General features: G+C 45.3%; 1 protein-coding gene across 1 annotated transcript in view; it reads left to right on the forward strand.

The window, feature by feature from the left end:
• Positions 1–25,926, forward strand: part of DEUP1 (deuterosome assembly protein 1) — a 75,832-nt gene that overhangs the window by 41,110 nt on the left and 8,796 nt on the right. The window contains exon 11 of the mRNA XM_034408566.2: positions 5,679–5,878. Within this exon, the coding sequence (XP_034264457.2) occupies positions 5,679–5,878 (200 nt within the window). The remainder of the gene's footprint in view (positions 1–5,678; positions 5,879–25,926) is intronic.

The raw sequence follows: 25,926 nt of genomic DNA on the forward strand, positions 1-25,926 counted from the left end.
TGAGATGGTCAGCCAGTTCCAGGCCACGATGCAGTCCCACTGGAACAAGGCCCTCCGGCTCCTTACCACCAGTGGTACTTCCCTCCAGCCTTCGCCCAAAGCCCCTCACCAGGAGGCTGAAGCAGACGAAGTCAGAATTTCTTCCCCCCTCCGACCCCCACAAGAAGACCCCAAAGGGGGAGACTCTCTGCAGCAACACAAACGTTCATTGCATGTATTTAACCCAGGGGCCATAGTTTGAGGACCCCTGATTTAGTGCAATATAAAAAATGCAAATAATTTTTCTGCGGACCACCAAAATTTTCTCGTGGAGCATCAGTGATCCACGGACCACCAGTTGGTGACCGCTGGACTAGAAGACCTCCAAGGTCCCTTCAAGCTCTATTCCAATTGATTGATAGCAATAGGCACTATTTAAGCTATTAATTATGGCTTATGCAGAACCAGCGGTACAAAAGCAAAGATTGCCTCCAGAGACCTGGCACTTACAGTGAACAATGTGAATAAGGCATGTGCGAGTATTAAAATAACATCCGTTGAACAGACCAATCGGCTTGCCTACAGCAGAGCAGTGGTGATTACAGAAGGCCTGGGTATCGAAATTAAAAAAGCAAAAGCAAAATCATATTTAATCCCAAAGTAAAAGATCAGACTAGAGACCAAGATAAAAAAAAAAAAATTAAGATCAAATGCAAATAATTTAAAGAACACAAAAAAAGCAAAAATTAAATAACTGTTAGGATCAAGATAAGCCTAAGGGGGGGGGGAATAAAACCCCCACATTGGCTTAGCACCAGAAAAATAATTAAAAAAAAAGCTTTGGAAATCATAAAGCAGAAAATCACAGCAGTGTCTGGGAAAATTGAACACTGTAAGGCACAAATCATCCAATTGAAGCAAAATCAGCTATTTCAATCAGGCCAGAGGCGATTCTACCCAAAGTGTAAATGGCAATAGAGATTCAGAAAATGGAAAGCCAAACAAAAAGGAAACCGTTCAGTTTTGGAAGATCTATGACAGTGATGGCAAACCTATGGCAGGCGTGCCAGAGGTGGCACGCAGTGCCCTTTCTGTGGGCACATCGCCCCAGCTCAGCTCCGGCACAAATGCGCTCACTCCTCCCGCCGGCCAGCTGATCTTCGGGTCTCTGCCGCGCATGTGGGGGGGATGGGGCACATGCGGGGTGCACACATGCATTCATGGGGGCACACATGCGTGGGAGTGGGGCACAGGGCGGGCCATGTGTGCATGCAGGGGGCTGCACATGTATGCGGGGGCACACATGTGTAGGAGGCAGGGCGCATGTGGGCGTGCATGTGTGGGGGCAGGGCGCATGCAGGGGGCACACACGCATTGCATTTGGGGGCATTGCGCGTGTTTTGGGCACTCGGTCCGGAAAAGGTTAGCCATCCCTGATCTATGGGAAAGCTCAAAAGGACGATAATAAAAATGCTGGCTAGATAAAAGAATTTGAAGATGAATTTAATTAAAAAATCAAGCGGAAGAACTAATAATAATTATCCTGATCAACACTAATAATCACTACAAACAATAGCATGATAAAGTATCAACAATGGTTCATTGGAAGATCTGCAAGAAATACCCTTTACCTACCAGCAAGCATTGGGGGGCCATAAAATGGAGAATGTGATAGAAAATGAAAACGTTAAAGTGATCTGGGGCTTTGGAATTTAAACCGACAGAAACCTGCCACATAATACCTCAGAGTTAAAAATTGTTGATAAGAATGACAAAAAAAGTCTGGATGTGGCAGTACCTGGAGACAGCAGACAAGAAGGGAAGGACCTGGAGAAAAATCACAAAGTACAAATTCCTGCAAATAGAAGTAGAACAACTGTGGAAAAATAAAACAAAGATAGTACTACCAATAGTGATAAGTAGGTAAAAAAGGTAAAGGTTCCCCTTGCACACATTTGCTAGTCGTTCCCGACTCTAGGGGGCGATGCTCATCTCCGTTTCAAAGCCGAAGAGCCAGCGCTGTCCGAAGACGTCTCCATGGTCATATGGCCGGCGTGACTAAACGCCAAAGGGGCACGGAACGCTGTTACCTTCCCATCAAAGGTGGTCCCTATTTTTCTACTTGCATTTTTTACGTGCTTTCAAACTGCTAGGTTGGCAGAAGCTGGGACAAGTAACGGGAGCTCACCCCATTACGCGGCATAGGGATTCGAACCACTGAACTGCCGACGTTTTGATCAACAAGCTCAGCGTCTTAGCCACTGAGCCACCGTGTCCTATAGTGATAAGTAATTTGATTGCAAATTGCAAAACATCTGGGGCACCATTGGAACACTGTCACCATTGACAAAATCTCCAACAGTCAATTGAAAAAGTAGTTTTATTTAGAAGAGCCTACATCCTGCAACAATAGCTTTTAACGCCACCAAACATCTGCCTCTCCCAGTTCCTTGGGAAGGACTTAATAGGTGGATTAATATCAGAGAATCGAGCTGGAAGGGACCTTGGTGGTCTTCTAGTCCAGCCCCCCTACTCAAGCAGGAAACCCTAGACCCGTGAGAGCGAACCTATGGCATGCGTGCCAAAGGTGGCACATGGAGCCATATCGGTGGGCACCCAAGTGTTGCCCTAGCTCAGCTCCAGCACATATACATGTGCCGACCAGTTGAATTTCGGGCCTTCCGGGCCCATTGGAAGTCGGGAAATGAGCCGTTTCCAGCCTCCGGAAGGCGTCCGGAGGGTGAGGGAGGCTGTTTTCGCCCTCCCCAGGCTCCTAGAAAGCCTCTGGAGCCTGGGGAGGGCAAAAAAAAGGGCCTACCAGGCCCACCGGTAATCTTTTTGCCATCGTGTGCCAAAAGAGGGGGAGCGCGGGGGGTTAAACGTGCATGCGCGAGGGGAGGGGCATGGGGGAGGCATTGAATTATGGGTGTGGGCATGCATGCGCACGACCCCTCTGTGCTCCCCCCACTTTTGGCATGCGACAGCAAAAAGGTTAGCCATCACTGCCCTAGACCATTTCAGACAAGTGACTGCCAGTCTCTTCTTAAAAACCTAGGTATAAAATAGGTCATAGAAATATAGCTGTTGTGACTCCGACCCTCGAGCCCGTCTTATCGGAGGGAGAAGACTCCGAAAGTGAAGGAGAGGAGTTGGCAAGGCCTCCCTCTCCAGGACCCTCCTCTCTGGCAATGCCTCAGGTGTCTTCCGAAGGCCAAGAGATAGGCCAGGAGCCTTGCACTTCCGAGCAGCCGCAGTTAGACAGCGACGGAGATAAGTCTTGGCTGGATTCCCGACAGCGTCAGAAAGACAAGCGCACGCAGCAGAGAAGGAAGCATGCCAGAGATTAAGCTGAGTCACTGGACCACACCCCACAGGGGATAAAAGGGGGTGGTGGCCATTCAGGCTTTGTGACGGACAAAACTGAAAGCTAGCAAGTCATTCTGCATTTCTGGAACTTTGTTATATGCTCTGCTTGGATTGATTTTTGGACTGGACTTGACTATTCTTTGGCTTTTGTGGACTTACTTTGATGTTTCGGTGGGAGGAGATAAACCTCCCTTTGTAAGTAAAAACTTTTGGCAAGCAGCCACTGGGTTGCTGCCAATTCTGTTATCAAAGGAAATTCTTGTCTGCTGGTTTATTTTAACTCTTGGTCGACTGCTGGTGTGCGTGTGTGAGACGGGGACAGAACATCAGCATGTGTAAAAGTATGTAGAATAAATGATTAAAACTAAATGACATTTGCTTAGTATCTAGCCATGTCAACAGCATTTTGTCCTGCCAACATGAGATCTTCCTCTGTACGTAACAGAATAACAGAGTTGGAAGGGATCTTGGAGGTCTTCTAGTCCAGCCCCCCTGCTCAAGCAAGAAACCCTATACCAGTGATGGCTAACCTTTTTACCATCACGTGCCAGGAAAGGGGTGGGGTCGCGCCCACACCCATAATTCTATGCGCCCCACCCTCATACATGCATGCACGACCCCACCCCCGCTCCCCCTGCTCCAGGCACACAATGGCCCAGTAGGCCATTTTCTTTCTCACCTGGCTCCAGGGCCTCTCTAGGAGTCTGGGGAGGGCGAAAACAGCCTTCCCCACCCCCATCCCCAGAGGTCCTCTGGAGGCTGAAAATGGCCTGTTTGACAACTTCCACTGAGCTCGCGTGCCCACTGAAATGGCTACATGTGCCACACATGCCATAGGTTCGCCATCACGGCCCTATACCAGGTGGGCAATTGTGGCCCCTTTACAACCTGTGGACTTCAACTCCCAGAATTCCTGAGACAGTCAAGCTGTCTCAGGAATTCTGGGAGTTGAAGTCCACAGGTTGTAAAAGGGCCACATTTGCCCACCCCTGCCCTATACCATTTCAGACAAGTGGCTGTCCAGTCTCTTCATAAAAACCTCCAATGATGAAGCAGCCACAACTTCTTAATATATAATATTAATATATAATATACGTTATATATTATTTATTCTTTATAATAATAAAAACAACTGCTTAAACATCTTGCTGACTGTGCAACCCACCATAATAATAGCTTTTCCGCTGTTTGCCTTTGCTGCTTTCTCACTTTTTCCATCGTCTTCCAAACATTCAGCTGCATGATTTGTTTGTTTGTTTTATACCCTGCCTTTATTGTTTTGGTCAATAATTCAAGGCAGCAAACGTTATACTTGCTCCGTTTCTGCAAGGGAGGAATAGCTTTGAACGTCAAGTTTTTCCTGGGTTTATTTCCAATAGTGGAGAATAAGGGGAGGATCTGAACAGTAATTTATGTATAAAAAATAGGGTGAGCATAAAAAGACGTAGAGAGCTTAGTCTAGAGGTGGGACCAGCTGGCCCAGATGTTCCACCACATTCTCCACACATGTATGCATTTTTTTAATGTTGGGACAGCATTATGTATGCAGAATCCAGCCAAAATGAAGCCTTTTCAAATCTCACCGATTTTCAATCGAGAAAAAAAATGTTGCTTTGGTCCCTACTGTTGAAACCGGCAAAATCTAATTCTGTTTTTTAGTTGGTTTTTTTCGAATCCTCGCTTTGCCTCTTAAAATATTCTACTTTGTCATTCATTTTCATCAGTAGTGTGGCAGGATTTTATTTTCATTTTTTTTTCTATAGAACTATGGCAGGCCTTTTTTTTTAAAAGGGGTCTTTTTTTGTCCTTTAACACTCATGTATTGCATTTGTATATATATATTTTCATCGTTTGGTAACATTAGCTCTATAGAAAATTTTGAAAGCACGGTTCCGCTTTTGCCTCTGGTGAAGGCATAATTCGAGGTAGCATTTTAATGAAAATATTTACAGCTCTGGCAGCCTTCGAGCTTTTTTTTGGTGCTGCTTTAAGGCCTCGAAGGCGAGCGATTCAAATACACGGAGTGCTTTTTTTAAAAAAAAAAACCAGGGATACAGCCTTGAATGCAGGGTTCATTGAGCACGTATAATATGTTGTTTTTGTGTTCTCTAGGCTATTATCTTTTCTACCTATTTGTCTTGCTTGCTGCTTCTAGAGGCAATTCTATTGCTATTATTATTTACAATAAACGCTGTATGATTACAAATGGTGTGTGTGTGTGTCTGTGTGTGTGTTACCTTGTGCCTGTTCTTTTGTAGAATTGCATCAATTCAATTATATCAGAGTTATAAATAAGTGGTGGTTTTTTTTTTCTCCCTACCTTCCACCCACAGAAAATGGATTTATCGAAGAAAGAGCACAAAACCTGTTTGGATCCTGCTGATACGCTGGAGGGTAAAAATGGAAGGTTACACAAAGAACTCCTTAAATTGCCGAGGGACCCAGACATGCCATCCTTGGTGAATGCTCTTGCATACTTTGGAACAAATCACGCCAAGCAGGCCTCTCTGAAAATGCTGGCAAAGGAAGAGAAGTAGGTACATGACCGTGCACAAATCATTCTACTTTAGCTCTTAACATTTTTTTTCTTCTTCATTTTGATTTTTTCTTTCGTCCTCATCAGAAAGGGAAGAACTGGGTGCTGCGGTTACATCAGAGTTGCTGTTCTGTCCCCCTTCCTCACACAGGCAAACGTAATACCAAGCACGCCTGCCAGTATTTTATTAGGTAAACAGATTAGAATTCTTGGCAACTAAGGTTTTGGCAGCAAACTGCCAAATGCCTGCCAAGACCATTTTCACTCCCATAAAGCAGAAGAGGACTTATCTTCAGTCCGTTCCAGGAGCAACAAATTATCCACGAGACAAGAGTTTAGTCAATGTTCAGTCCAAAATATATCCAAGCCGAATTTCAGAGATCACGATGTGACTTTCAGGGTTTAACTTTGTCCGTCACAAAGCCTAAAGAGCAATCCCACCCACTTTTATTCCTGGTGGGATGTGGCTCCGTGACTCAGCTCAATCTCTGGCCCTCCCACGCCTCTTCCGTTGATGCGCAGGCTTCTCCCTCCGACGCTGCCTGGGATCAAGCCAGGATCCATCATCCTCGCTCCCTATCAATTGGTGCTCCGATATGCCTTCCTTCTGGCACATCCCAGACTGTTCCTCCTGGCCTTCGGATGGAACCTGAGGCATTGCCAGAAAGGAAGGTCCTGGAGAGGGAGGCCTTGTCAGTTGCTCCCCATCACCTTCTGAGTCCTCTTCCTCTGTTAGGACAGGCTCAGGAGTCGGGGTCACAACAGTTGCCTTGTTGAAGACAACTGCGTTGTCTTCATTCTTAGTCCAACTTTTGACACCAACTATCTTCAGTATATAATGCAAATCCTTTTGGCTGTTCCAAGGAGATTCCATACCTCTGATACAGGTGATCCTGAGGGCATAGATAGCAATAGCACTTAGACTTATGCACCGCTTTACAGTGCTTTTACAGCCCTCTGTAAGTGGTTTACAGAGTCAGTCTATTGCCCCCAACGATCTGGATCCCAATTTTACCCACCTCGGAAGGATGGGAGGCTGAGTCAACCCTGAGCCTGGTGAGATTTGAACTGCCAAATTGCAGGCAGCCGGCAGTCAGCAGAAGTAGCCTGCAGTACTTGACTCTAACCACTGCGCCACCATGGCTCAATTTGCAATAAACACTGTAAACAATAAAACCCCAAATAGCCTCAGGGAGTGTTAAGACCAGATGACTGCAAAGAAACACAGCCCTCCCATTCCCTCCCCCCACTCCACCAACCTGTCAGAACCTATCCTTCCGTCCCACCCAATTAGCTAGTCTCAACTGTCAGTACCTGTCCTTCCTTCTCCCCCATCAACCAGTACAACTGATGAAGCTTCCTGAATGGGAAGCGAAACATCTTTTTCTTCTTCCTCAAAAAAGTCCAGTTCCCTTTTCAAAAAAAAAATCACCTTTGAGAATCCAGCTTTCAGGATTCCAGGAATACCTGACCAGGTGCCTCTGATTTTGCAAAGGCATCTTTTGCAGATCACTACTTTTACATCAAAATTACAACGCAGCTCTGTTGGGAGAGGTTTGCTGATCCATTCTTGAGTAGCTGAAAAATGTTTCTGTAATAACAAAAGTGCTATCTTCCCTTCTAAATATTTTTTTTTGTTGTTGTTGTTAGTTGCAAAGTCGTGTCTGACCCATCGCGACCCCATGGACAATGTTCCTCCAGGCCTTCCTGTCCTCTACCATCCCCCAGAGTCCATTTAAGCTCACGCCGACTGCTTCAGAGACTCCATCCAGCCACCTCGTTCTCTGCGTCCCCTTCTTCTTTTGCCCTCAATCGTTCCCAGCATTAGGCTCTTCTCCAGTGAGACCTTCCTTCTCATTAGGTGGCCAAAGTATTTGAGTTTCATCTTCAGGATCTGGCCTTCTAAAGAGCAGTCAGGGTTGATCTCCTCTAGGACTGACCGGTTTGATCGCCTTGCAGTCCAAGGGACTCGCAGGACCATAGTTCAAAAGCCTCAATTCTTTGGCGCTCAGCCAAAGATTACACAACCGGAAATGGAAAGGTGGGGCAGGAAAAAGGCTCAAGGTTGACTCAGCCTTCCATCCTTTCTAAGGTAGGTAAAATGAGGACCCGGATTGTGGGGGCAATAAGCTGACTTTGTATAAAATATACAAAAGTATGAAGGCTATTGCTTAACGCATTGTAAGCTGCCCTGAGTCTCCGGAGAAGAGCGGCATATAAATCAAATCCAAAAAAAAAGCAAACTCCAATACCAATTCTTAAAAGTTTTTTGTTCTTACCATTGTGGGATGGTCATGCTAAAGGATATTTAGAGATGAGCTAAAGCAAATTACTGTATTTTCTACTAATTGTGTAACCATCTGGAGGACATTTTATTGCCAAGGGTAATAACCACCAAAGTTCTACTTTTTTAGTTATTAGATTTATATTTCATCTTTTCTTCAGGAATCTGCATAGGGCTCCTTCCACCTATATTTCCCCATAAGTCAACCTGGGTATAAATTGGGCTCAGAGATTTTGACCAAAGTGAACATCCATGAACATCCAGTAGAGAGATCCTATTCAAGCCCAAGGTGGACATCCATGACTGAGTTTGGGCTTGAATTGGATCTCTCTACTCTTGGTCCTACCCATTGTCCACTGCATCACCTTCACTCTCTCTACTGTGCATCAGGTCTCCTGTTTGAGCAGGAGGTTGGACTAAAAGACCTCCAAGGTCCCTTCCAACTCTGTTATTCTTTTCTGTAATGCCTCACCACCATCATACCTTCTGCTACAGGAAGCCCTCGACTTACAACAGTTCGTTGAGTGAGCGAAGTTACGACAGCGCTGAAAAAAGTAACTTATGACCGTTTTTCAGACTTACAACCATTGCAAACATCCCGATGGTCAGACACTTGGCAATTGGCTCCTATTTATGACGGTTGCAGGGCTCTGGGGTGACGTGATCCCCTTTTGCAAACGTCTGACGAGCAAAGTCAATCGGGAAGCCCGATTCACTTAACAACCGTCTTACTAACTAAACAACTGCAGTGATTCATTTAACAACTGCGGGAAGAAAGATTGTAAAATGGAGCAAAATTCACTGAACAGATGTCTCATTTAGCAACATTTGGGGCTCAGTTGTGGTCGTAAGTTGAGGACTACTTGTGCTGAATTCTAGATAGAAAGGAATACTTCTTTGTTTCTGTCTCCAAGTCCAACTGACAGATCTTTGCAAATTCACTATTAACTGTCCTCTGTTGTCTAAACCAGAGGTCCCCAACCCCCAGTCCATGGACCGGCACCGGGCTGTGGCATGCCAGAAACCTGGCTGCACAAGCAAGCAAAGTCCCATCCGAACGATGCAGGCAGCATGTGAAACCACACCCCCTCTGGTCCACGGAGATAGATTAACAGAGTTGGAAGGGACCTTATAGGTCACCTAGTCCAACCCCCCGGTCATCAGGAGACCCTACACCATTTCTGACAAATGGCAGTCCAATCTCTTCTTGAAAGTCTCAGGTGATGAAGCTCCCACAACTTCCAAAGGCAACTTCTGTTCCATTGGTTGATTGTTCTCACTGTCAGAAAATTTCTCTTTATTTCTAGATTGAATCTCTCCTTGGTCAGTTTCCATCCATTATTCCTTCTCTGACCTTCGGGTGCTTTGGAAAATAGCTTGACCCCTTCTTCTCTGTGGCAGCCCCTCAAATATTGGAAGACTGCTATCATGTCTCCCCTGGTTCTTCTCTTCTCTTCACTAGACTAGCCATGCCCAGTTCTTGTAACCGTTTTTAATATGTTTTAGTCTCTAGTCCCCTAATCATCCTAGTTGCTCTCCTCTGTACTTTTTCTAGAGTCTCAACATCTTTTTTATATAAGGAAAAACCTCTGTCCATGGAACCGGTCCCTGTGCCCAAAAATTTGGGGGCCACTATTATAAATCTGTCCACAGACCCCTCACCCAATTCTCTCCTGCATCAACAGAGGCATCTTCTCTCCTTTTGACCCTCTCCCCATTCACCCCATGCAGTTTCCCTTTAGCCTGCCCCACTCACTTAAAACTCATCTTCCGCCATTCATTGGCACCTGCACATCCCAATCTTTCTCTCAACAGCAGTTCCACCACATCTGTGCACACGCACTCCATAAGTAACGTAAGATGAACACACTGGAACATGTGCTCCTTATGAGTCATATGTCTTCCCACCCGTGTCTGTGCCCGGAATGGGACTTTTCGGCTCCTACCCTTGGCTGCACCTCCTCCCCCAGGGTTTCTCCTCTAGCTTTTCTCCTCAGCTGACACCCCCCCCCCCCAATTCATTTGCCCTGGCCGATGGGCCACGGCCCCTCCATTCCATGCGCTTCGGCAGGGCGCATTTGCCAAAGCAGGGTTCGTCCTGGGCTTTTTGCCACCCAGGACAGTTAGCCCTCTCCCACCCCGTCCCCATACTCCTTACCTGGGACTCCCACTCCTTCCCACTTCACAACCTGCACATCTTGGGGTTTCCACAGCAACTGGGACTCCCCAGGATGTCACTAAGCAATGACATCACACTTTAGGATCAATTCACTCAGAGACGGCAATCCCAATCCCAACTGCCATTGTAACCTGAGCACTGCCTGCATTGTCCGTACCTTTAGCAGAATTTTTTTGCATGGGAAATGAGGGAATATAAAAATTTTGTTAATTTTGAACCATACTTTCTTTATGTTTCTAAAAGTGTGAAAGCCTAGAGTAGTGCAAAAAGATGTGTATTTGTAAAACTCAGAGAAACCAGACCAATGTAATAGATCAGAATGAAGTAGGGGTGGGTTCCACTTATCTTTACTACCGGTTTGCAACGGGAAGCTTCTGCATATGCGCAAATCGTCCATGATGACGTCCGGGCGGGTGGGCGGAGCCTCTCGCCGCCACTACTACCAGTTCACAAAAACCGGACTGAACCGGGAGCAACCCACCACTGGAATGAAGGTAATCTGGTCTTGTGGAGTGAAGTTGGTGAATAAAGATACAGGTTTAACTATAAATGAAAGTGTTAAAATATGTGTCAGCAATTACAAATTAGATTAGTGCTTATTAAAATAAAAATTTATAGGTTGATGCAACATTGTACAATGTTCTGAATGAAAGCCATCCAGGGGGAAAATGTTTCTGATAAGAAACATGAATATGATTGCAGATGGGCCGGCAGGAATAAAATGAAACTGTCAGCGTTCCAAGTAATGCACCCATAGAAAGCAGAACTCCGAGGCAGGAAGATTCCTCAAAAGAACAATATTATTGGATACATTATATTCGCACAATTGGTGAAAACCAACTCCGAAAGTTCCTGTGGTTTTCACCTAGTTAAAAGAGAAAGTTTTTCTCCTTTCTCCAAGTCATCAGTCACATGGTCCAATTGAGGTGCTGGCCAGTTGCTTGGTTACTTTGCTCCTCCTCTCTCAGCCTTCAGTTGGAATGACCTTGGTTCCCACAGGAAAACTTTTTATTTTGACTACAAAACCCCAGCTAACTATTTCCCTCCCCCTCCCAACTATTGGCAGCCCTGATGCCTCAGGGTTCGTTCTGGGTTGACAGAAACCACAGAAAAAGTTATTGAGCCATTAGGAAGCCCAAGAATGGATAGTCATGAATGAAGGCTACATAAACATGTCCCAGAATAATGTTCCAGGACCAAATCTCGGTCGGTCAACAGGACCAGAGATATAGTCATCCAAGCTTTTGGACTCATGCTAGAGCCCATCCGCAGGGAACTTCTCTCTCACCATACATTCTGATGAGAGAGAAGTTCCCTGAGGATGGGCTGCAGCACGAGTCCGAAAGCTTGGAAGACTAGATCTCTGGTCCCGGTAATCGACCCAGATTGAATCCTGCAATGAATAGTCATGACTATGGTTTGGTGCAGGGGTGGGCTTCAAAAATTTTAGCAAGGGGTTCTCTGCCCGGTTGCTGGGTGGGAGGGGGGCTTTTGCCCTCCCCGGGCTCCAGAGGCTTTTCTCGAGCCTCCGGGAGGATGAAAATGGCTTCACCAGGCTCCGGAGGCCCTCTGGAACTTCTGAACTGCCCTTCCTAAACTTCCAGTAGGCCCATTTTTCGCCCTCCCCAAGCCTCCCTGCATGCCGTCCACTTACCTGATCCAAAACGGGCCACATGGGGACTCCTGGGAGGGGCGGGGTGGGGTGGGCGGGGCCAGCCAGGAGTGGGATTTGGGGGTTCTCCGAACTGCACAGAATCTTAGCTAGAGGTTCTCCCGAACCCCTGAGAACCCTCAGCAGCCCACCCCTGGTTTGGTGTGTATCTGCTTACCGGTAATAGTTCTCTTTATTTCAGATAAGCACCTTAAGTATTAGCCTCTCCACACACATACACATGGGCAAAGGAATTAATCTAAAAGCAGGATTGATTTGTTTGTTTCTGGTGAAAGATTGAGAGAATTAATGAGCCCACAAGGCTGGTGAGAGGCGTTGACTGGGAGGGACTGAAAGAAAGGAGAGGGAAAGTAAAATGACAGCTGGGATGGAAAATACGAGCCTGTATAAGAAAAAAAAAAAGTATTAGGAGGCAGATTAATCTTCTGACCGAACGAATGGCAATGGCCATGAGGAAAGAGAATGCCGAAGCAGCTCGTAGCAAAATGAAAAGAATTGCGTTGCTGACGAATGTGGAGTTACGCTAATGGGGAAAAATGAAAAAGGATGCTTGGAAGAACAATGAAGTGAAAGAAGATGCAGATGAGAGGGGGAGAAAAAAAACACCCCTAAGAGAATGATTGCGGCACAAAATGAGGATGAAAGGAAAAAAAATACCGTATATATAATGTGTATAAGAGGAAATCATGGCAAAGCATGCAATGAAAGGGACCAAGGAACAAGTTATCTGGCTCACATGAAGAGAACAGGGAGGAGGTAGCAGCGGGGACCAATTAGGCCTCTTAAAACCCATCTTCCTTCAGCCAAGCCCTGCTACCAACCTGTTTATTTATCCTCTTCAGCGACGCCTTGAGAGCCACTACAGCTGGCACAGTACAGCAGCCTTGAGTGAAGTGGGGGGGGGGGAGGAAGCACCTCTCTTAGTGCAACGTTCAGAAAAAGGAAGCTTTTCTATCAAACCAGGAACAAGCTGCGGTCAGACACACAGAAACAATATTGGCCGCCAGGTTCCCAGCCCCTGCAAGCGGGTAAGTGATGGTGAGATGACTGATCCTCCAGGTGACTTCATGGCTACCGTAAGCATCCAGATCTTCTTCTAAAGTGGATGTGGCCATGCTCGTTCCGGCAGAAAAGCGAAGAATGAAGAAAAGTGGTGGTGAAGGCAGAACAAGCAGCTCCTGTTGTACCTGAAGTCTAGCTGGATTGTGGACGCACCAGAGCACTTTCTTGCACTGCCTGGACCACAACAAGTGACAATTATCCTTCTCCCAAAAGAGAAAGAAAAATAGAAGTTTCTGTCTGATACTTTACGGCATGAAATCCCTAAAGGTGTCAGCCCTTTGAAGTAGACCAGAGTAGGAAACCAAAGTTATGACTACTAATGCTTTTACTATAAGGTTAGAGTAATAGGAGCTTGCAAAACTGGAAGTGCTTCTTCCATCCATGCCTTTTATCTACAAGAGACCTGGGGAACATCAAGTCTGAGAAGTTTTCTCAAATTACATTTCTACTTTGGACTCAGGTTTCCCTTATCTAACCGGTTTCTTGTTTTTGGCTATTCCTCCTGCTCCTTAAGGTTCTTCTACTCCAAATGGCAACAACTGAAGAGGTCATGGCTTATGAACTCAAAAATCTAGAACGTTGCATGCTGGTTTATTTACATATTTTTCCAACCTTATGTTCCAGCCAGAACACGTCAGGTTCTACAAGAAACAAAGAAGGGGGAGATTCTTCCTACAAATCTTCTATGCCATGAGAAGACAACAAATCACAGAGGAGAGGGAGGAGAGGAAAGGGAAAGAGGAAAGGAAAGGAAAGGAAAGAAGGAAGTAAAAGAGAAGGGAGGAGAGGAAAAAAGGAAAGAAAAAGGAAGGAAAGGAAAGGAAAAGAAAAGAAAGGAAAGGAAAGGAAAGGAAAGGAAGTAAAAGAGGGGGGAGGAAAGGAAGGAAAGGAAAGGAAGGAAAAGAGAGGGAGGAGAGGAAAGGGAAAGAGGAGAGGAAAGGAAAGGAAGTAAAAGAAGAGGGAGGAGAGGAAAGGGAAAGAGGAAAGAAAAGGAAGTAAAAGAGGGGAGGAGAGGAAAGGAAAGGAAAGGAAAAAAGGAAAGGAAAGATGGAGTGTTTTTTCTCCAGTGGCACTGGTCTATCAGGGCAACCTAGTTACCCAATTATGGGACTGAGCATACTGCTTCCGTTTTCATCTTTCAGCCCCAATCCAGAGGCCTTCACAGGCAGCCGCTTTCACATTTATGTTAAAACATAAATTTAACACAAAGAGAGAGGAGATGGTGTCCAGACAAGGTTGCATCAAGAGTTTCTTTGCTGGCAAAACGTTCTGAAAGGCTGGTGGCTATTGTGACAACGTTTACTATTCAAAATCTAGCCTAGATGGTATTATAAATCATTTTAAATGTATAGGACAAGCGATTGAAGGTTTCTTTAAGTTTCTTGAGTTTGATACTTTACTCCAGGAGCATCTAAGAAGAGTCACTGCTCAAGAAATCTATACACTTGACTACTTTGGTGGGGGGGAACCTTTATCATGTATAATAGTATTTGGGAATGGCCTTGGGAGACCGGATGGAGAGCTGCAAATTGGACAATGGGCTTCTGAAAGATGTCTCAGCTCAGAGGAGGAGGGATAGAATGAGAATATCTGAGGGGGGCTCCTCCCTTGTTCTCCAGAGAGCAAAAGGAAAGGAGGAGAGAAATACTTTCAGGCTTGTAAGGTTCAGAATAACAGAACTGGAACAGACCTTGGAGGTTTTCTCCCCTGCTCAACCAGGATTCTGCTTAACATAACCTTACAATAAAAAGAGAACTAGTACACCTAGTTGTGCTTCTTGGCTAGGCTACCTTGCAGGCAGAGGTGGGATTCACTTACCTTCCCTACCGGTTCACAAATGTGAGAGCGTGCACGCTCTACGCATGCGCAGTAGTTGCACATTAGGTCCGGGCAGGTGGACGGAGCCTCCCGCAATTGCCGCTACCAGTTCGCGCGATCTGGACCGAACCGGCTGAATCCCACCACTGCTTGCAGGGCTAAAAAAATGAGACCACGCCACATTAATGGCAACAAATGTCCAACGGAAGATTGTAGCCGTAGATGTCAAATCAGTCAGCTATTACTGTACGTTGCTATTCTGGACAGCACACCTGAGATCAGCCATATAGAACAAATGGCCTTTTTGTAGCAAAGAGAATCTAATAAAAATGTCCTTGCAATGATGATTGCTACTGTAGACTGCATTTCCTGGAATTTATTGACACTGAGGATCCTAGAGCAATTGATATGACAAATATACTTCTCAGAAAGCCGGAAGACCTGAGAATTGCAGTAGCTGAAGTGATGATTTGGGGCTTCGGTAATGATATCACCAGTAAAAGGGAAGACTAGAATAGCTCAGACACACTCCAAAGGTGTCTCTCCTTCTCTTCTCCTCTTCCAGCCTGCCTGAATATCTCAGCCAGGCACTCCAGGTCCCCTGAGTCAGTCATGAATTGATTGGATAAAAAGTGAAGTCAACCCCAAGTTGAAGTTGATGACTTCTGTTGTTGACTCCAAGGATATGTTCATCTAGTTTTCTTCTCAACCATATAGAAGTGATTGGTAGCTGCTCTTCTGGGATAGATTTCTTAATTTCCCAGTCAGTCTGGTTCATTTCCTCATGGTCTCCACACCCGTTCCATCCAGGCTGTGCTTCTAGAGCCCAAACAAGATTAACTAAGTATGACCAACTGCCGAAGCACTGAATAGGGTAGTGAGGATTAAAGGAAAGGGCAACATAACTGGCATCAGAGTAAGTGTACAGTTTTGCTTGGATTATGATAGATAGATCAGTGGTGAAATACAATTTTTTTTACTACCGGTTCTGTGGGCGTGGCTTGGTGCGCGTGGCAAAATCTCCATTCCCACCCCACTCCAGGAGAAGGTACTGCAAAATCCCCATTCCCACCCCACTCTGGGGCTAGCCAGAGGTGGTATTTGCCGATTGTCCGAACTACTCAAAATTTCCACTACCAATTCTCCAGAACCTGTCAGGACCTGCTGGATTTCACTCCTGAGATAGAAAGAAAGAAAGAAAGAAAGAAAGAAAGAAAGAAAGAAAGAAAGAAAGAAAGAAAGAAAGAAAGAAAGAAAGATGATAGAGGTATAGCACTATAGGTATACATATATATATATATATATATATATATATATATATATATATATATATATATACACACACACACACACACACACACACACACACACACACACACACACACACATATACATACAGAGAGAGAGAAAGATGAAGGATGATGGATGGATAGACAGAGAGATAGGACTATAGGTATAGGTAGAGATAGATAGATAGATAGATAGATAGATAGATAGATAGATAGATAGATAGATAGATAGATAGATAGATAGATAGATAGATAAATAGATAAATAGATAAATAGATAAATAGATAAATAGATAGATAGAGTAGTTAAAAGACCCTGAAAGCTGACAGCACAGGTTCAAGACCCAAGCAACGCACGACGGGGTGACCTCCCATCCTCGGCCCAGCTCCTGCCAATTTAACTGTTCGAAAGCATGAAAATGCAAGTAGATAAATAGATGCCACTTTAGTGGGAAGGTATAGTCATATTGGCCACAGAAGTGTCTTTGGACAACGCCGGCTCCCTCAGTTAAACAGAGATGAGCATCGCCCCCTAGAGTCGGACACAACTGGATAGCAGAAACTTTTACCTTTATCTCTTTGGTAGTCTGTTTCTCTTTCCACCCCCAGCCCATAGAAAACCCCACTTATTTTTATTTTTAAAAGTTTAGGGATCTCTTCCAGCTTTAAAGGAATTGGGAAATTCAGGGGCGGGGAGGTGTTATAAGCAGTAGATCCAGGGGTGAAATGCTACTGGTTCGCTCTGGTTCGGGCGAACCAGTAGTGATAAAAATTACCAGTTCGGGCGAACCGGTAGTTAAAAAAAGCTACCGGTTCCTCCAAACCAGTATTTCCGACAATCAGCTGTGCCACGCGATTTAGCTTTGCTAGAAAGTTAAGCTAAATCGCGCGGCACAGCTGATCCCCCCCTTGCTGTTCTACTTAGCTTCCCAAGCCTCCTTTTGGCGTGTACTGCGCATGTGCGTGCACAGCTCATGCTTGGCACGCATGTGCACACAGCACACGTTTGGCGTGCAGTGCACATGTGTAGCCAGCAAACCGGTTCAGATTTCACCACTGGGTGGGTCCCACTTTTGTAAGAATCAGCGTAGTGGCGCAGTGGTTAGAATGCGATATTGCAGGCTGACTCTGCCCACTGCCAGGAATTTGAATCTGCTCAAGGTTGACTCAGCCTTCCATCCTTCCGAGGTGGGTAAAATGAGGACCCAGAAGTGATATATACAAAGAGAATGTTTTTTGGAACACTTGGCAACCATTTGTGGACTTTGCACTTGGGAGATTTGATGAATCGGCACCAGTACCTTATCAAAGAGATTTCTGAAAGAATTGAAGACTTTAATTTCCTAAAACTTCCTTTCCATTTGTATAGCACGTTGCGGGGAACAATTTTTTCTTTCTTTACTATTGATTTTTGTATTGGTTTTTTTTTCTGTTATTATTTCACAATAAAAATACAATAAAAATAATAAAATAATAAAAAATAAAAAATAAATGAGGACCCAGATTGTTGGAGCCAATAGGCTGACTCTGTAAACCGCTTAGAGAGAGGAGGGCTGTAAAACACTGTGAAGCAGTATATAAGTCTTAAGTGCTAGTGCTATTGCTGTCGTCGTTGGCTCAATTATAGATGCTGTATTTGGTTGTGAAAAATGAGTTGCGATTTAGAGATGCAATTTGGTCAAGCCCGCGCCAGCTTTTTAGGAAATGTGTGCTGGATTTGAAGAAGGCTATGCCAGCTTTTAACGCTTTTTAAGAGGACAGGAGAGCGAAACAACCTCGACATAATTGGGCTCAGTCTATGGCAATCTATGTTTGACAGCACACATTGACAAGAGGCCCCAGCCAGCACCGGACACCTTTGATCTTTCAAACCTTTTTTCATCCCTGTTGTTTGGCTGCTAGCAGAGTTTTGAAAATGAACCTGGCCCTTGCTTGCTCGCTTTCTAATGACACTTTAGGTCACTGTAGTTTATTAGAGGTTCTCTCTTGACAAAGCCATTGCAATTACGGCAATTACAGCGGAGGGCAAACCAATGACGCCGTGCGTGCTGCCATTTGTCATGTGTTAAATAAGGGGACAGGCCATTCCATAATAGTCAATTACAAAGTGATCATAATGGTCTTTGAAGCCCAAAAGAAAAATCAGATTTGATGGGACGTGCTCGCTCGGCTCTAGAGTTCTGTCAAGCGGCAAAAAAAAGGGGCATTGTCTCCAGCGATAGGGTGGTTTGTGTGTGTGGGTATGTGTGTGTGTGTGTGTCCAAAGCAGAAAAAGGCACAAACCAGGGATACTATTCAGCAGGTTCTGACAGGTTCTGGAGAACCGGTAGCGGAAATTTTGAGTAGTTCGGAGAACTGGCAAATACTGCCTCTTGGCTGGCCCCAGAGTGGGGTGGGAATGGAGATTTTGCAATATCCTTCCCCCAGGAGTGGGGAGGGAATGGGGATTTTGCAGTATCCTTCCTCTGGAGTGGGGAGGGAATGGAGATTTTGCAGTATCCTTCCCCTGCCATGCCCGCTACGCCACACACAGAGAACCGGTAGTAAAAAAAGATTGACTTCCACCACTGGCACAAACAGTTGTAAAATCTTTGAATTTTGCAACAGTTGCCTGAAGTCTACTTCCTTGTTATCACTTTCACTGCTTCATTGGTGGATAAAATATAAATAGTTAACAATGAGAGAGGATGCACATCTCTGAAGCGCCAGGCATGAAATTATAGATGAGATTTTTCAGAAGATGACAGTTACAAAACGGGCTCTGAAATTCCTCTGATACCTTGCGATAAAACTCAATGGAACCTGTATTTAATCTATCAATCAGAACAGAGCTAGAAGAGACCTTGGAGATCTAGTCCAACTTTAAGCAGGACACCTTATACCCGTGATGGTGAACCTATGGTACGCGTGCCACAGGTGGCACGTGGAGCCATATCAGTGGGCATGCGAGCTCAGCTCTGGCACACATGCGCTGGCCAGCTGATTATCGGACTTTCCGGTCCCACCGGAAGTCAGCAAATGGGCTGTTTACGGCTTCCGGAGGACCTCCGGGACAGTGGGGAAGGCTGTTTTTGCCCTCCCCAGGCTCCTAGAAAGCCTCTGGAGCCTGGGAAGGGCGAAAAATGGGCCTACCGGGCCAACTGTGCCATCACGTGCCAAAAGCGTGGTGAGTGCGGGGGGGTCACACGTGCATGTGCGGGGGGGAGGGCGCATAGAATTATGGGTGTGGGCACACACACGCGGGACCCTCCCATGCTCCCCCCGCTTTTGGCACGTGATGGCAAAAAGGTTAGCCATCACTGCCTTATACTATTTCAGACAGGTGTCTGTCCAGTCTTTTCTTAAGTGATGAAGCACCTACAAAGCCGTTCCACTGGTTAATTGTCCTCACTGTTAGGAAGTTTCTCCTTAATTCCAGGTTGCTTTCTTTCCTTGACTAGTTTCCATCCATTTATTTGCACTAAGTTGTTTTTGTGTCTTTAAACACTTGCTATTACATTATTTGACATTCAGGGGTTCTGACCTAGGCCTCCCAAGATCATGAAGCAGACCCCTCGTCCTGATACAACCTCTTTTATTTAGGTTAAAGGGAATTCCTCTCCAGCAAGGTCCCGGCAAACAGTCTTTCATGAGATTTCACAGCTACAGACCTTTATCAGGCTTGGAGAGTTGCCAGGCCGATATCTTCTAAATGCCACGTTGTAGCAGATATTATTTGGCAAGAAGTCAGGAACAGATCTTCACCCTCATGAATTGAACTAATTGTCTCCTGCAAACTCCCCTCCCCTTCGCTCCTCTTTATTCCCTATGGGAGGGGCCGTTCACCATCCACCTGTGGCTTTACTCCTGAGTCGGCCCTTGTTCCTTAGCTGTTCCCTTCTCCTGACAGCTCTGCGCATGCGCACATTGGGAACAGGCTTCAGCTGTTCTTCTGCCCCATTTATCTCTGACTCCGAAGGCAGCTGGTAATTGTAGGACTGCCCTGGCCCCATCTCTGCCTCTGATGCAGAGCACTCATCAGAGCCTTCCCCCGACTCCAGGACTGGCCCATGTTCCTCCCAACCTCCTCACTGTCTGAGTCTGCCACCAGCTCCACCGGCCGCTGGCGGGCCACAACATTCAGCTACGATTACAGGTAGTCCTCAATTTACAACGGTTCGTTTAAAGACTGTTTGAAGTTATGAGGCCCTGAAAAAAAAGGGACGTTTGATCAGTCCTCGCCCTTACAACCATTGCAGTGTTGCAGCTGGCATGTATTTAAATGGTTGCAGCATCCTGGGCTTGCGTGATTGCCAGTTGCAACTTTCCCAGCTGGCTTCCAAAGAGCAAAATCAGTGAGGAAAGCTGGGTGCAATGAATGACTTCAGGCTTCACTTAACAACCTTGGTGATTTGCTTAACAACCATGCCAAAAAAAAAAAAGGTTGTAAAATCAGGGGTGACACACTTAAGAACCATCTCCTGTAGCAATGGAGGTTCCTGTCCCAATTGTGGCTATAAGTCAAAAACTCCTTGTATAAAAATATACTATGCTATATAAGAAAAATCTCAATAACAGCCTAATATTTTACCCAAATAAACCACATTTTATTCAGAGACACCAGCGTAACCTCCTGCCGTTTTCAGAATTATTTGAAAGGTATTTTCATCTCTTTTATTTTCTAAAGAGTTAATTGGATTTAAGGCTTGAGACAACACACAAACCATTTTTCTTGATGGTGAAAATGTTTCACCACAAATCCCCTAGGACCGTGATGGCGAACCTATGGCACGCGTGCCCCAAGTGGCACGCGGAGCCATGTCGCCTGGGACGCACGGCATCGCCCGTTCCTCTTCTGGGCTTCTGGCGCGACAATCACCTGGCCTTCGTGCATGGCGCAGTGCCAGAAACTGGAAGACCTGGTTTTCCATTTTCCTGCATGAGCATGCATGCCAGCCAGCTGATCGTCACACGCATATGCGCGCCAGAAACCTGGAAGACTAGCTGGCCGGCGTGCATGCGTAGGCCGGAAACTGGAAGTCCATTTAGCTCCTCTTCCGGGTTGTGGCACTCGCATGTTCCCATTTCAGCACTCAGTGACAAAAAGGTTCGCCATCACTGCCCTAGGTGACTTTTTTCACATAGTATTTTTTCATTTATATACCGAGAAATCAAGGACTAATTCTTTGTTTTCCAGGAAATGATTGGTTATACAGGAAGTCCTCGACTTACAACAGTGTTGTAGTGACCATTCAAAGTTACAACAGCAGTGAAAAAAGTGACTTAAGACCGTTTTTCACAGTTATGACCTTTGTAGCATCCCCATGGTCACGTGATCAAAATCCAGACACTTGGCAACTGGTTCCTATTTACGACGGTTGCCGTGTCCCAGGATCACGTGATCACCTTTGACGACCTTCTGACAAGCAAAGTCAAGGGGAAAACCCAAATTCACTTAACAACCAGGTTACTAACTTATCCACTGCAGTGATTCACTTAACAACTGGGACAAGAAAGGTGGTAAAATGGGACAAACCTCACTTAACAAATGTCTCATTTAACAACAGAAAATTTGGGCAGAATTGTGGCTGTAAATCGAGGACTACTGTAAATGGTACAAGTTAAAACTTACAGTAAATAGATGCCGAAATTGTTTCTCTTGAACTGGTTTTTCCAACTGTAAGTGTCCTCCATACTTCCATTAGCCTAAAAAGTTGTATATCCTTCTGTGGCAATATACAAAATGCAAAAAGCTAGGAACTAGTTGGGCTCAAGTCCCCCATGCAGGGGTGAAATGCTACCGATTCGCTATGGTTCGGGTGAACCAGTAGTGATAAAAACTATCGGTTCGGGCGAACCAGTAGTTTTAAAAAAGCTATCGGTTCCTCCGAGCTGGTATTTCCAACGATCAGCTATGCAGCATGGTTTAGCTTTCCTAGAAAGCAGGAAATCCTGCTTTCTAGCAAAGCTAAATTGCGCACCACCGCTGATTCCCCCTCCCTCGCTGTTCTACTTACCTTCCCAAGCCTCCTTTTGGCGTGTACTGCGCACGCACACGCATGCAGCATGCACCAAAAGGAGAAGATAAGTAGAATAGCGGGAGGGGGTGATCAGCTGTGCAGCACAGTTTAGCTTAGCTAGAAAGCAGGAAATCCTGCTTTCTAGCGAAGCTAAATCATGCGCCACAGCTGATCCCCCTCTCTCGCTGTTCTACTTACCTTCCCAAGCCTCCTTTTGGCGTGTACTGCGCATGCACACGCATGCAGCATGCACCAAAAGGAGAAGATAAGTAGAATAGCGGGAGGGGGTGATCAGCTGTGCAGCACAGTTTAGCTTAGCTAGAAAGCAGGAAATCCTGCTTTCTAGCGAAGCTAAATCATGCGCCACAGCTGATCCCCCTCTCTCGCTGTTCTACTTACCTTCCCAAGCCTCCTTTTGATGTGTACCGCTCATGCGCACACAGTGCGCATTTGGCACGCAGCGTGCATGCGGAGCCACCAAACTGGTAGCAAACCGGTTCGGATTTCACCACTGTCCCCATGCCATATTTTGTCACAGGCTGGGGTTTTTTTTTATTAAAAACCTGCTTAGTCTGCCATGCTATTCTCTCTATTTTCTTTCATTTTTCTTCTTTTCAAGTCTTGGGAAAGCACAAAATGTCCAACATCATATTTCCCATCTCCGTTACATTTTTTTTTTTTTTCATTTTGCCAAAGCTCAAAATTTCCTTTGATTTAGCAGAGGCTCATTAAAGAGATTTTTTTTTAAAAAAAGTATGGAAATCATACTCTCTTATGCTTTTTCTAAACCTTGGAAAGATATTTCCTTTTGTGGGGGAATATCATATTGTAAAGCCTTCCTAATATGCCACCCTGGTTTTTTCCTCCCAATATTAATTTTAAAAGCCGTATAGGACATGTTAATGCTAAGTAATAAAAAGGTAAGGGGAGGGAACAAAAAAATCAGTATATGATGTAAATGGCTCAGTAGGAAATTATTTTAATAAGCAGTCTGAACTACGTCTTTCATCTCAGCTCTCTTCTCTCATGCCAGATGCAATTTTGAGAAGTTTCATTAAAAGTACTTCAGCATGAAAAGTTGTGTCATTTCAAGCAGTACCAAATGAAGGCAGAGCACATGAAGTTTTAACGTGAAGGGAAAAGAGGACAAAAGAAGAGGATATATATGTAGCTCAGGCTTGAACAGTAGAGTCTTTGGCATTCCCAGTGCTTGGTTGTTTTCTTACAGACGTTTCATTATCCAACTAGGGAACATCATCAGGGTGAGTGAGGGTGGGATTTGTTCCCTGTTTACAAAAACAGGCCTGTTTTTGTCCTCCCAAACCCCCCCACGCGTCACGTTTTTGCCCTCCCCAGGCCCCAAGAGCACTCTGCAGGCCTCCCAAACCCTCTGCGCATCCCGATTTTGTGAAAAACGGCCCTGTTTTTGGTGAAAACGGGGCGCACGGGGCGGGGTTTCGGGAGGCCAAAAATGGCTGTATTCAGTATATAAGACACACCAACATTTCCACCCTCTTTTAGGGAGGAAAAAAGTGTGTCTTATACTCCGAAAAGTACGGTTGGCCTTAACTTATGATTGATCATTTAGTGACCATTCAAACTTACGACCTATCTGAAAAGGAGAAGCTTCCCCCCACCCCGGTCATTGTGACTGCACTTTGGATACTTAGCACCGCACCATGTTTAGGGCCATTTGCAACATTCCACAGTCACGTGACTGCAGTTTACAACGGTTTTTGCTAAAAACTGTCATTTCAAAGGAAGCAATGCAGGATTTAAAAGTATTTATTAGCCACCACGATGTCATCTGTCTTTCCTACATTCAGAAAGAAACCGGTGTATTTCTAACTTCCACCTGAGTGCACTAAATAGCTCCACTCAGTGGCAAATTGAATTATGTTCTTTCTGGATTCTTTCTTAAATTCTTCTAGGTCAGTGATGGCTAACCTTTTTGCCATCGCGTGCCAGGAGAGGGGGGGCAGGGGAGGGTCGCGCACGCATGTGCCCATGCGCATGCGCGTGCAACCCCCCCCCCGCTCCTGGCACATGATGGCCTGGTAGGCCCATTTTTCTTTCTTACCTGGTTCTAGATCTCTCTATTTATCTGGGAAGGGTGAAAACAGACTTTCTCACTTTCAGGCCCTCCAAAGGCCTGAAACGGCCCATTTCCCAACTCCCGGTGGGACAGGAAGTGACATTTTTTGCTGTCCCCAGCCTCCAGAGCCTCTCTAGGAGTCTCTAGGAGCCTCTCTAGGAGTCTCTAGGAGCTTCTCTAGGAGTCTCTGGAGGCTGAGGACAGCAAAAAATGTTACTTCCTGTCCCACCGGGAGTCGGGAAATGGGCGCTTTCCACCACCGTAGGGCCTCCAAGGGAGTGGGAAAGGCTGTTTTCGCCCTTCCCAGATAAATAGAGAGGATCTGGAGCCAGGTAAGAAAGAAAAACGGGCCTTCCCCATCCCCCCCCTCCAGGCCCTCTGGAGACAGGAAACAGCCTGTTTCCCTACTTCTGGTGGGCCCGGAAGGCCTGAAAATCAACTGGCTGGCACGCGCATGCGCCCCAGAGCTGAGCTGGCGTGCCCACTAATATGGCTCTGCGTGCCACCTGTGGCACGCATGCCATAGGTTTGCCATCACGGTTCTAGGTGGAACATTGTAACAGTAACAGAGTTGGAAGGGACCTTGAAGGTCATCTAGTCCAACCCCCTGCTTACGCAGGAGACCTGTACCAGGGATTCGAACCGCCAAACTGCAACAACTAACCCCTTTCTTTTTGTACCACTTGTGTTGTACATGTCAGCTTGCTGAAGCTCCTGTTGCTGGCTCGAAGGACATGTGGAGATGTGAAGCTGGTATTTATTTAACTGTGGTGGCTGCTGTTGACATTTTCCATCCTGGTGTCGTAGCTTACGAAAAGGCTATCTGCCTTTTTTTTTTTTTTTTGAAAATACAAATTTAAATGGCTGGAATAGAGTTATGTATCATGGCATCCCAAATGTTTAAACTCCCCCCCCCAAACTCTGCAAATCTCTAGATGAGCTAAAGTTTTCTATATCTCTCTGCATTTGTTTGGTGGTCATCCAGAATTTTGCAGCTCATATTTGGCAATGGTAAACCTTGACATCCGGGAAATTAAGTGCATCTGTGATTCTGGCTTTCTCTTAAGACTTTTTGATTTTTTTAAAAAAAAAAATTAAACAATCCGTTATGGTTTTTCCTTTAAAAGCTACTGTTAAAATTATCAAATATCAAAGAGAAGTAGGTGAACCAAACTATTATTGATAGCTTCTTTTAACTCCAGGGTGTCGCTTATTTTATGATAAATGTAAAAATTTATCTTTTTTAATTTGCTGTTCCGTTACCATGGCAATTATACCAAGCAAAAAAATGGCAATGGATAAGTTTAGGATAGCAAAAATAAAAATGTGTTGGGCTTTGGGGAAGACGGGGGTAGATAATTGGCAATTTCCAGATGCCGCGCTAATGTGTTTCTGCTATTTATAGTCACTCTTCTTGATCGTGTTTGTCCAGTGGACAGAAAAAACAACAAAAACAAATGGATATAAGTAATTTTCCTTCTCTTAACTGTATTATAGATATTTAACATTTGAAGCAGAGGTTCTTAACTTTTATGTGTCAGATTCCTTTTAGACTATAGTGAAGCTTTAGAGCAGGGGTGTCAAACTCAAAGCCGACAGACCAGTGGTGGGTTTCAAAATTTTTTACTACCGGTTCTGTGGGTGTGGC

This window comes from Pantherophis guttatus, chromosome 5 (assembly GCF_059756535.1).
Source record: "Pantherophis guttatus breed Tessera chromosome 5, ASM5975653v1, whole genome shotgun sequence".
NCBI classification, from domain to species: Eukaryota; Metazoa; Chordata; class Lepidosauria; order Squamata; family Colubridae; genus Pantherophis; species Pantherophis guttatus.